Genomic DNA, 12,697 nt, shown 5'->3' on the forward strand with positions numbered 1-12,697 from the left:
ACACACACACACACACACGAATATAATTTGTTCCCCCATGTGGAGATTTGCCTTTCTGGGAAATGGGAATCTTTATTGTATGACACCTTCTAACAAAATAAACATTAGGGAGTAGAATTAAAAATAAGTGTTTTATGCAATGAAAAGGTAATATGAGAATTCCTCTTTCTTAATGTAGCTTTTTTGTGGTATATGTCCAACAGTTGCCTCCTTCCCAGCTCCCACTGTTCAAGCAAAGACAAGCTTCTGGCTGCCAAATGCTGTACCACCAGACCTTCACTTAGGAAGGGGTGACCAATCAGATCTAAACTCTGACTTCTGGGAAGAAGCAAGGATCCTAAGATCCCACAAAGTTAGATAAAACCTATAAAAATGAGAAGGGACCTAAATCAAAGGCACCATGGGAATCAGAGAAAGGAATTCATTTCCCCTTTTGTCATACTCTCCCCCCTTCACCCCATCATGTCTTGGACAATCTGATAAAAACAACCCAGATGTTATAGAGGTATTTACATCATTTTTTTGCAAGTTAAAATTTATAAAATCACTCCTGTCCTCAAATCTGAGAATTGAGAAACTAGGAACCAAAGGGAGGCACATTTATTTGAAACCATGGTATTGGGAAAACCAGGACAGGAAGTTAGAGGAATAGTTTGAGTTTTTTTCTTTTTCTTTTTTCCTGCCAGAAATGGTATTTCATACTATGCTGTGGTACTCAGGTTTTATGAAACATCAGATTTTGAGGTCAATGCAAACTAATATTTTTTGAAACCAATTTTTCTATAACAACCAAAAATGTTATTTTATGTGTCTAAGCCAATTACTTTGGTTTACTTCTTGGTCACTAGGGACTTTTTCTCATTTTAGTATACTCAACCAATTCAGGGCAAACACTCATCTGTTTGAGATAATTACTAGATGTTTCGACTTCTAAATTCCAAGCTACTGGCAGGGGGCTCCTGCCTTTTACATTTTTGTTGATTAACGTTCCTTGGGCTGCAATCAGATGTGAATGCAGATGTAAAAATGGTGAGGCTTCTCTCAGAAAATACTATAGTTCCCCCTAATCAGTTTGAACATTTATAGGTACTAACATGTTTTATGATTTTCACTTTTCAGTAACGGAATAGGTTTTGACTGGTCATGCTTTCTAAAAGAAAAAAAAAATCTTATCTGAAAATAGGTCCAAAGATAATATTCAATATAATAAAGGCTGGAATGGGGTAGGGAAGGGGGAATGCAAAGTTATGATATGAGCCCTCAACTCTGATAAATTTCAAAAAAAAAGTACTGTCTTTTCTGAACTAGGATTGATACTTTGGAAGAAAAAAAATTAGTAACTTATATTATGCCCACCTTGAAAAAAACAATGGATTAAAAAGGAGAACATGGAAATAATAAAAACATACTTGGTGACAATTTTACTTTAAAATTCTGTTAAACCATTCTAATTATTAAAAAATCTTTGTATTCTTCCAAAATTTTGATTATAATTTTAAATGTATATTTTTTCTGACCATCAATAGGTCTCCACTTCCCCAAGTCCTAGGAAGACCTCTCAGCACCACTCAATGATTCTTATATGTGTTTTTCTCTCCCAGAAAATAGTCAAAGTAAGATTCAGCCTAGAAATTTCAACATTTGTTTCAACAATAATACAAAACAAACTTATAATCAAACAATTTCAAACTCCCTTTAAATCCCAAGCTGAGTTTTCCTTAAAGATCAGAGCTAGTAACTTAAGCAATCCATATTAGGGTCCAATATAGAGCCATCAGTGACAAAGGGAATAAGAATGAATAGCAACAAAATAACTGATTCAAATGAAGTAACAAATAAAGAAAAAACAAAAAAATCCTATTGCACTCCCTGTGTAAGGACCAAGGGCAATACTAAAAGAAATCTGTAGGTTATGTCCTCATATCTCTTTCCAGGAGATCTCCTCTTCATTACCTTTTTAATATATTAGAAATTTAGCTGAATTGGGTTTGAGGGGTCCAAAAGTTCTCGGATATTACTATGAGCTACTTTAGAATTTTTTGTAAAATGACTTTGCAAACATTTAAAACCAGAGAGTGAATGAAGGAAAGGGAGAAGATATCATTTCAGGATCTGCCAGGTTTTGAGGAGTATTCTAAATTGACCCAAAGCTGCAGGGGCCTAATGCATCAGTGCTCTATTAAAGGAAAGCTGCCTTTTAAGAATGTTTCAGCCAACTAAGTAGATTGGGTGTGTGTGTGTGTGTGTGTGTGTGTGTGTGTGTGTGTGTGTGTGTGTGTGTGTGTGTGTTTGGGGGTGGAGTAGGAGCTATTTCTGTACCTATTTAAAATACTCTAATCTTCTATCTAAGAAAACGCTGCTTATGTTCCTTTAAGTTAAATTGTCTTAGTGCGCAACTGAAGGATCAATAATCAACAAGAGTAGAATCATGGGAGATGATGGGAATTTGGACGAGACTACTAAAGGCACACCCTCTACTTCTCTACCACCTTTTTGGGATGCCCCTAAATATCATGTGGCATTCTGGACACACTGCATTCAGCCACACGATAACACGGTGAACATCCAGCTAAATAAATAAGGAAAATATTTCTTGTTGACAAAATTTTAGCAGCAGCCGCATTTTATTTTCAAATTGAGGAAACTTCAACAGGACAAAGCTGAGTGTTGACTGACAGTCACAGGGGCAGTCCAGTTCAATGAGTCACATCAATAATATTTTGAGCATTGCTGGTTTAGATTTAGGTGAATCAGCCATGGTTTAAAATAAGTTTCTCTAACTCCCAAGCATGAGCCCTTTATGCATCAGGGAAACATTAGTAAATTTCCCCGGATAGGTTAAAATGTGACTGGCAAAAGACAAACTGCTCAAGCAATAGCTCAAAGAGAGAGAGAGGCGGCAGAGGCAGCAGCATCAAGGCACGAACGGACATCCTTAACCTCTAGAATACAGCTTTTCCCAACTCATCATTCATTCAGCTACTGCAGATACCCCACCACCACCCGATACATATGTTCCCCCCTGGATATCACCCCAGTCATTTGGGCCATGCGATTTACCTCAAATCTACTTAAACTCGAACTCTTCGAACGGGATTTCTTGCGGAGATAGACCGAGAAGAATCTACGCACTGTGAACTTCCTCATGCTCGTTTCCATTGCCCCGTTTGAACTAGCATGCAGGGCCGGGAGCTGCAGTACTGGGGGGAGCTAGTGCATCCCCACCGTCCCTATTGTTAAAATCCATGGAAGAGGCATTGGCAGCCTTCACCGCACGGGCTTTCCATCCACCCCGCCCGGGCTGCCCGAGCTAGGTGAACAAAAGGCCGGCTACTCGAGCCATTGCAGATTTCCGGGGGCTGCTCAATCGGGAGAGCACCCCAAGCTTTTACTCTCGATCTCTTTCTTTCCACTGTTTACATTTGAGTGCTGCAAGACTCTCTTTCTCCTCCTCTCCCCTCCCTTCCTTTGCCTTCAGTGCTACTACAACCAATCACCTCGCGTTTCTGCTGCATGTATAATTAACCCAAGCAAATGACAGCTTCCCACTCCCAGGCTCAGAGGATTTCAGATAAATATTACATGTGTCTATTGTGTGTACCCCTCTTCGGTTCCTTGTGGTCTTCCCCAGCGGTGTTTTTGTTTTTTGCTTTGGAAGTTTATTTTTCTACACACATCCACACCCACACTCCCACACACCTGAAATACAAAACTCTGAGGACCTGACTTTATTCTGTAGAGGACAAAACTTTAATTTTAAATTGTCAAATATTTTTAAGAGATACTATCAAAATGGAGCACAGTGCTCTGAATATACCTAACTTTCCGAGTTTGCATTTTCCTTCCTCTTTCCCCGGGGATGTGTGAGATGCTAGTTATCAACATATGCAGGCAATAGCCATTAAACTGGTCAGGAAAGTTGGTTTTGGAAACAATTCCCCACAGCTTCTTCTGCAAAGAAGGTACTTTCTTTACTCCTAAGATTGGAACAGATTTTGTAAGGCACTCTGAAGGGCACTGCTCCTAGCCTTGGGATATCCTCCTTTTCCAGCTTGTAAAGAACAAAGACACATCCTGCTTCATGACCCTCACTCCATATACAGAAAATTACCCAAACAGATGACTTATTAATATCTGAATTGAGCCTACTCTGAGAGAGGAGTGACCCAGGTCCCTAGGGAAGACTTCTCAGAGGCTCCCTGGCAGCATGACTATACATGATCTGCCTTAAAGGGAAACACAAGATTTTTCTAATAGACTTCCTCCTAACTATTGAAGGAAATCAGTGATCTCAGTAATCTTTCTTACTTATCCATTAATTTGCCCCTGTTCTCTATCCATGAGTTAACAATGAACAAAGATATAAAATTAACTTAATTTTTTAAATGACAAGAATTATGAGGATTTCTGAGCTTTTGATGGATTGAGCTAATTTCTTTTCATAGAAAACGAATAATCTAATAAACTCAATAAGAAATTATTAAATGTTTATTAGATGCCAGGCACCATGCTAAGTGTTCTGACTTTGAAGGCAAAAATGAAACAGTCCCTGCCTTCAAAGATTTTATATTCTACTAAAGGGAAAAAAAAGATATATACATATAAGTAAATTGTTAATTTAGGTATCTATCTATATGGTAAATATAGGTAGATATAGATATCTATGATATAGTTAAATATGTAGTAATTTGGGATGGAGAACATTAACAATTGAGAAGATCAGGAAAAATGTTAGTAGGAGTTGTCATTTCAAATGATCCTTAAGAACTGGGGATTCCATCTATCTAAAACAATCTCTTTTTCTCTTATGTACTTAGGATTAAACGTTGTAAGATTATTTGCTTTAGATTAGAATTGCTGTGAGATGCAGTATATGTAAACTTATGCCATATTCAGGAAACTCTGGGTCTGCATCTATCCATATAACTGATAGATATTCATAATTTTTAATAGGGTCTTGTATCATAAAAGAAACAGGGACATAGCTGATCAAAAGGCAATTGTTCCTTTTTGTCTTCATTTCAAAAGTCATCTAATTAAATCAAACATGTATTAAGTACTAATCCTTGGAAATACCAAAGGAGGAGGGGATGGAGGGGGGAATAGTCCTTGATTTTGAGAAGTTCATAGTCTAATGGAAGAGACAACAGGCAAATAATTATGTACAAACAAAAAGCAGGATTTTAGCTAAGACCTGAAGGAAGCCAGAGAAGCCAGAAGGCAGAGATAAGGAAAGAAAGAATCCCAGGCACTGCGAATATCCATCGAAAATGAACAGATTGGGGAGATGGAGTGTATTCTAGACTTGTTTCTAAGAAGAACATTCTGGCTTGATAAAACAAAATTAGAAAAGAAAAGTCAAAGGATTATCCCCAATTTTGCTTCATTTTTAGTTAAGGGAACAAGATTCTTTTAGAACACAGTAACCTCAAATACATACAAAGCATCTCTTATTTCATTTAGGGAGTTGTTACTAGAATGACAGCTGTGTATTTAATTTTTGAAACTCCACAAATAAAACAAATAATTAAACATCAATAGTATATAGGCATTGTTTCAGGTAATTCACACCCACTACTACAAAAGAAAAAGAAATAATTAAGCATCATTCGTGGGTTTCAAAAAGGGAAAGATGAACACAAACAATGACTCGGAAGCCCTTGGTCCAATCTTCTGGCACTACAACTCAAAGTGCAGACTTGAATCTATTTAGCTCTACCAATAAAATTTCCTCATTACCCTAAAAAAAAGAGCATAAGTCTATTACTTTGCCTTGGAAATCTCTTATGGCCAATGAGATTACCATATCATCTAGGACAACAGTTTTTTTTATCGTATCACTTGTCATTTGAGGCAATCTCATAGTGGCCTTGTACAGTTTGGGCAGAGCATGCTAAAAAGTTACTGAGAGATTGAACAGGCAGCCCCATGACCATTGCAATGTCTGTTAAACTGCCATAGAATTCCCAATCCAAGCCACTGTTAACTCAGTGCCCTATAACTACTGAATCTTAATGTGACTATTTGGCAATGATTTTTGTGTACTGTCTCTCAGCAACCTTGTGTCATAGCTTACATCCTAGTGACTTCAGCTAAACCACCCCTTTGGCAAGAGGAAAATACTTAAAACTATGACCCTTGGTTTCTCTAGCTTCAGATATCACTGTCAAATCATATCCTGCATCAGAACAGAAACGAGTGTCAATATAAAGTAATTATTAAATAAAAATTTAAAAAAAAAATCATATCCTGCCCCATCACATATGTCTTTTCTATGTTTTGTACGTGTCCATAGTTCTCAGTGAAATGCCACATACCTGAAAATAATTCAATAGCAGTTAATGATTATGCATAAGGAAGGAGATATGATTTCTAATTAGCCAATTGCACTCAAACACCTGGTGCTGTCCAAATATTTCTGACCCTATTGAAAATCTCAAGCTTATGAAAGCCTTGTATCACAAAGGAGGATTAGTAAGTTAATTGAAGCCATAATAGGCTCATTTACAGCTCAAATTAAATTAGTAATAATAAACCTCTATATGCCATAAATGGAGAAAACTGATTTCATCTGGGGATTTAAACTTGGAACAGCTGAGTGAAGACTGAAATCACAGAGAAACACACTTAAGTAATCAGGCTGGGCAGAGGACAGCATGAGTAATCTTATCATTCCTCATCTGGTGAGACAGAGTAACCATACTAGTAAGTCCAGCAATAATTTTCCCAATGAAGAAGAGGAAGTGGTTTCACCAGGAGAACTGTGCACACACATGTACACAAACTTGAAAGCCCCAGTTTCCTTGTTCTTTGAAGTTTTTAAAATAGATTTAAATTGCTCTTTACAGATGGCCAGAGCTATCCTTGAGCAAAGGTAGTGTGGGTGGTATTCTATATATGATCTCAGGGGTACCCAAAGACTTGTCTGGTCATAATTTTCTCTCCAACTTTCCTGTCCTAATTCCTGAACTTCCCTTTGGAAGTCATCCTAGTGAATGTCTTCTGGAGATATGTACATTTTAATGTAGCATTAGCCCAAAAGACATAACAGGGTGTATTTGAAAGAACATTTGGTTGAGAATAGAGATCATTAGTTTCTAGTTCAATTTTTCCTATTAATAAGCTGTGTGATCTTGTTACATAATGTCGCTGGGTTTTTATTTCACTATCATTATGAGAGCAATGTACTTTTTCTTCTCTCCAATCCAGCGTTCACAAAGCCACAAAAATATTTTAAATGTTCAAATATATAAAATAACATGGTAGAATACATATTCATAATGCAAAAAATATATAATAAATGCATGAGATGGTACAAACCAAGTGCTCTTTGAGCATTATTTGCAGTTTTGACATTTGATGATTTTTTTCTTTTTGAATTAGTTGGCTAGTAAATTTTATTAGTTAACACCTTAGTAAGCAGATCCTAGAAGCATTTTTATAGGGGATTTAAAGACAAATCTTCAGGATCCTAAAAAACCTATGTTGGTAAAAATCTATAATGGTAAAACTGAAAGAAAAAAAAAGGAAGTGAGAATTGATTTTGGATCCTTTCACATTTCCATACATCTTATAGGGAGACTTTTTCTAAGGCCAATTCTGTCCAATGAGAAAAAGGCAAGGTGCTGTGAATCTGAGGGTTGGATGTAGAGACCATAGGATCCTGAATTGAGAGTAATAAAGGATTTTAGACGTCATCCACTTATATGTCAGATGAAGAAAATGAAGCCCAGAAAGGTGAGGTAAATTACAATAGAGTCAGGATTTGAATTCAGGTTTTCTGATTCCAAATCTGGTCATCTTTCTATTGCATTACCACATTGTCTTTCCCCCATATTTATAAGATTGTAGGTTTTAGAGTTGGAAGTAACTTCATAGACAATCTAATTCAAATGCCTCATTTTAATTGATGAAGAATTGACAATTAGAGAATCTGAGTTACTAGCTCAAAGTTCCTCAGATAGTCAATAGTAGGACTGTGGTTCAAATCTAGGTCTTTTGATTCCAGATCCAATATGCTATGTATTACACAATATGAACTCTTGACTGAAGACATTTACAAAATGACAACAATTATGGTATATGAATGTGATGGAATATTATTGTTTTATAAGAAATGATAAGGGGGCTGATTTCAGAAAAACCTGGAAAGACTTAACATGAATTGATACTGAATGAAGTGAACAGAATCAAGAGAATATTGTATATAATAACAAGATTATGTGATGATCAACTGTGATAGACTTGGCTCTTCTCAGCAATGTGGTTATTCAAGGAAATTCTAATAGACTTGTGATGGAAAATGCCATTTGCATCAGAGAGAGAAGTATGGAGACTAAATGTGGATCAAAGTATAATATTTTCACTTTTTTTGTTTGTTTCTTGTGTTTTTTCCCCTTTTGATCTGACTTTTTCTTGCACAACATGACAAATATGAAAATATATCTAAAAGAATTGCACATATTTAACCTCTATCAGATTGCTTGCTGTGTTGGGGAGTGCAGAGGGAAGGAAGGGAAGGAGAAAAATATGGAACACAAAATCTTACAAAAATGTGGCCATCTAATTTAATCTATATCTGAAAAAATAATCTACACTACTTTAAACCCATCAAAGAGGCATCCAATCTCTGTTTAAGAGGAAGGGGAAATGAATTACCTCCTGAGATATTCAGATAGCACTAATTGCTTAGGAAGTTTTTCCTGACACCAAATAAATTTGCGGCTTCATAGTTTCCACACATTGGTCTGCCTTCTAGAGACAAATGGAAAAAGGTAGTCCCTCTTCCACATGAAAGTTTTTGAAATACTTGAAGACAAATTAAATCTCCTTGCCCTCTAGTCTCTTTTCTTCAGTTAACCATTTTTAGTTCTTTCAATGGATTCTCACGTGACATAAACCCAAGGCTCTTGTCCTTTCTTTTTACCTTGTTCTGAAAACTCTAGCTTTATCAGTATATTTCCTAAACTGTGGCAAATGTAATTGAACATAATACTCTAGATGTGATATGATGAGGACAGAGAATAAAGGAATTAGCATCATCTTAATTCTTCTACCTATGTCTTTCTTCATTTAATCCAAGATCATATCAACTTTTTTGCTCCCATATTATATTATTGACTCATACCTAGCTCAGACAATATAAGATCCCCAGATCTCTTTCAGAGAAATTGCTGTTTATCAATATTCCCCCATACTGCACTTTAAAAGTTCATTTTAGAGCTTATGTGTAAATTTTAAATTCATCATTGGAAAATTTTATTTTATTTTTTCAATAATTAACCCAATGTTGTCATCTGTCAGAATCTTTTGAGAACCTGATGTTATCATCTGTCTTAGTTGACTCAGCTTTTAATCATCTATCTACAAATTTGTTAAAGTTGCCTTCTCCAAGGAGGTTTGTAGTACATTTTTGATAGCTCTTTTTTTGTTGCTTGGCACCTACACACACAAGAAGGTACAGACCTTATTGCTTAATGAAAAGATTTTCTGTCCCAGAAGTTGACAAAAATAGAGAAAATGATGAAATTATAATATGAAAATAAAAAGTAGAACAATATAGACAACCAGTGGAAAGCAATGTGGTAAACATTTGTGGACTTCCATTTCTCTGAATTACAGGGACATCTCTAACCTTCATCATCATTTAAGTACAAATATACTCATCCTCTTCAAGTATAGATGCTTGAAAAAGAGTAAAAGAATACTAGAGATTTACTGAACTTGGGAAGAAATGCACATAGGAATAAATAGTTACTCTGAAAGGGAAAGGCTTCCTGAAGTAGACAAATTAAAAAGAGCAAAGATAGAAGATAAAGAGGGTGAATTAATGAGGAGTGTCAGTTAGATCCAGAGGTACAGGAAAGAGAAAGCTGCTGATGGACAAAAAGGTACCAAGAGGAAGATGAACACAAAGAAATGGAATGATAAGAATGGAGAATCAATGTTAAGTAATGGATTCAAAGAAAAGGAAAAAAGAGTGTTACAGACATAAAGGGAAAGAACGCAAGGAACTAGTAGCACATGGGTGATAAAAGAGTTAAGTTCACAGAGAGGCATGAGATATGTGTCCCTCTGACACTAGTAAACTGAAGAGAATTATACTCACAGCCATGACACTCAATAAGGATATATTAGCACTATGAAAGCTGAACACAAGAAAGGTTTGTGCCTCAAGAGAGTACAGAGAAAAGGACTTAAGGAAGCTTTTATACTTACCCGGTGTTCTACAGGCATAGAAAAAGGCTAAGAAAAGTGACCTTAGGTGACATATGGTTTTTTTAAATGGTAGGGAAGGAAAAGAGAAGCAAAGAGAGCAGTAATCAGATATATTTCCTTCTTCCAGAAAAGTCCTAGCCATATCCAATAGCTACAATTTCAGTCTTTGACTACTATAGGAATATCAGATAAATGTGGCTCTTGGTGGGGCAGGGTACAGAAATACTTGGGAACCTTTCAAAGAGCTACATGATTCCTTGTCTCTCTTTTAAGGATTGAAGGATAAATAACTTTTAAAAATACTTAAAAAAAAAAGAAAGAATTGCCACACTCAAGGATTCAAGTTGATGGCTTGTCTTACTACATGAGTTATTCAGCAACTTTCCTTTAGAAGACTCATCAGTAATGGAGATAAAAACAATTTTCTTTCAAGTTATTTTAATAACCCAATGATAGACTTTATAGTCAAAAAGCTTGATGTAATTGTAATTGTAGAGTTCATATAATTTCTTTTAGAGTAAGATATAAGAGAAATTAGCAAATGATAAGCAATAGGAAGGTATCTGGATTCAAAGGTTAAATAGAATCAAAGTTAGCTTTCCCATGGATCTTAATAGGTGACTCAATTTCCAGATATCCCACAGTGAACATCCTGGATACTAACAGCCATTGGCCAATACACATAATGTGTATAAGAGCTACAGATGAACAGAATCACAAGATGTGAGAGTTGCATAGGATCTCAGCATAGGATCATCTGGTGAACCTATATACAAAAGGAATCTTGCTATAACGTACTCAACACGTCTTTTTAAAGACCTATTACTCTCTTCTTTTCCTTCTACAGTATTTTTAAAAAAATATTTATGACTTTGAAAATGAAGCGACCAAGAGAAATACAATTAGCCAGCCTAAATCATAGACTTGGAGTCAGGAAGACCGAGTTTAACTATGGCTCACAGACCAGCTGTATGATCCTGGAAAGTCACTTAATATCTGTTTACCTCAGAGTCAACTAGGTGGCTCAGTAGATAAAGCACTGACTTTGAGTCCAGTGGACCCAAATTCAAATATTGGCCTCAGACACTCACCAGCAGTGTGATTTTAGGCAAATCACTCAATCTCCAATTTACTAGAGAAGGAAATGGCAGACCACTCCAGTATCTTTACCAAAAAAAAAAAACAAAACAAAAAAACAAACATATAAGGTCAAGGAGAGTTGGATGGACTAAACAATTCCCCCTGTTTGCCAGTGGCCTCAATTGTAAAATAGGCAGCTGCAAAAAGCCCTGAAGATTCATTCCATAGACGAGTTTCTTTGAGGAAGATCACATTAAGAAGGCCCTCTAGTGTTTGGGGAGTTAATATAATCAGCATGAAGATATCCACAAGCAGAAGCATCTGGATGCTTTTGCAATGAACAGAATCTCTTCTAATTTACTGTGCACAGAATATCTGCCATGACAATAGTAAACACATATTTTATCTACAGATAATATAAAAATGATCATAAGACTCATACTAAACTCTTCATGGACTTGGGTTTTTTCCTCCACTGCTTTTCAACTGTGATTCTGTTCATATTCTTCAGTTATCTGTTCTTTGGCCACTTTCCTATAATGCCTCGGTGCCCTGCCCTTCAGTTCTCATCTCTTGATTAGTAAGAATTCATTACATCTAGCTAGCTCCAGACTCAGCATGCTATTCTCCAATCATTTTCTGCTCAATACTGGCTCATATACTTTCACTCTTCTCCTTTCTTATCTGAGCTCTGGGAATTGTGATCACATCAACATTAGCATTCTGGGAGAGACCATGCCAAACAATTGTACTGTGACTTCTCTCACCATTCCTGTGATTTTCCATATCAAAACACCCTTCTCTGGCCACTACTCTCCAAATATATCTTTTTTTTCTCTATCAGAATATAAGGTCCTTAAAGGCAAAGACTAATTTTTCCCTATTTATATCTACAACATTTAGCACGGTTCTGGAATCTAATAACTGCTTAATAAAATGCTATTTTATTCACTCATTTGTCATAATACATTATTAGGATTATTGGACAAATATACTTAATGCATTATGATAAGGGTATTATGCTTATTTAATGCTATTAAAGAACTCATATACTATGAATTAAAACACCATTACTAATCAATGAGAAAATAAATACAGGAAACAAAGGGAAAAAAAAAAGATTCTATTCAAGTTTATCATGAAAGTCAGGTTGGCAAAGTGGATTAGAGTTATTAGCTTTGGAATCAGGAAGAATTGTGTACAGGCTGGATCTCTGAACTGACACAAACTAACTGTATGATCAAGGACTATTCTGTGTTCCAGGCAATTTACTTGGATTATAAAGTAGAGGAGTTTCTCTTTCTTATTGGTAGAAATTGTTTTTATAATAAGGTTCAAATATCAATAAAATCCCCCCTAATGTCTCCCCACAAAATGCATCAATTCAACAAGTATCTGA

General features: G+C 35.9%; 1 protein-coding gene across 2 annotated transcripts in view; it reads right to left on the reverse strand.

Annotated features, from left to right (window-relative positions):
- RPS6KA2 (ribosomal protein S6 kinase A2) overlaps window positions 1-12,697 on the reverse strand; it is a 525,834-nt gene that overhangs the window by 268,634 nt on the left and 244,503 nt on the right. The window contains exon 1 of one of the 2 annotated variants that reach the window (XM_051998094.1): window positions 3,061-3,438. The exons of the other annotated variant lie outside the window; for it this stretch is intronic. Coding sequence (XP_051854054.1) covers window positions 3,061-3,159 — 99 coding nt within the window. The 5' untranslated portion in view covers window positions 3,160-3,438. Of the gene's footprint in view, window positions 1-3,060; window positions 3,439-12,697 lie in introns of those variants that run through there. 2 annotated transcript variants of the gene reach the window in all.

The sequence above is a fragment of the Antechinus flavipes genome, chromosome 4, assembly GCF_016432865.1.
Source record: "Antechinus flavipes isolate AdamAnt ecotype Samford, QLD, Australia chromosome 4, AdamAnt_v2, whole genome shotgun sequence".
NCBI lineage: Eukaryota > Metazoa > Chordata > Mammalia > Dasyuromorphia > Dasyuridae > Antechinus > Antechinus flavipes.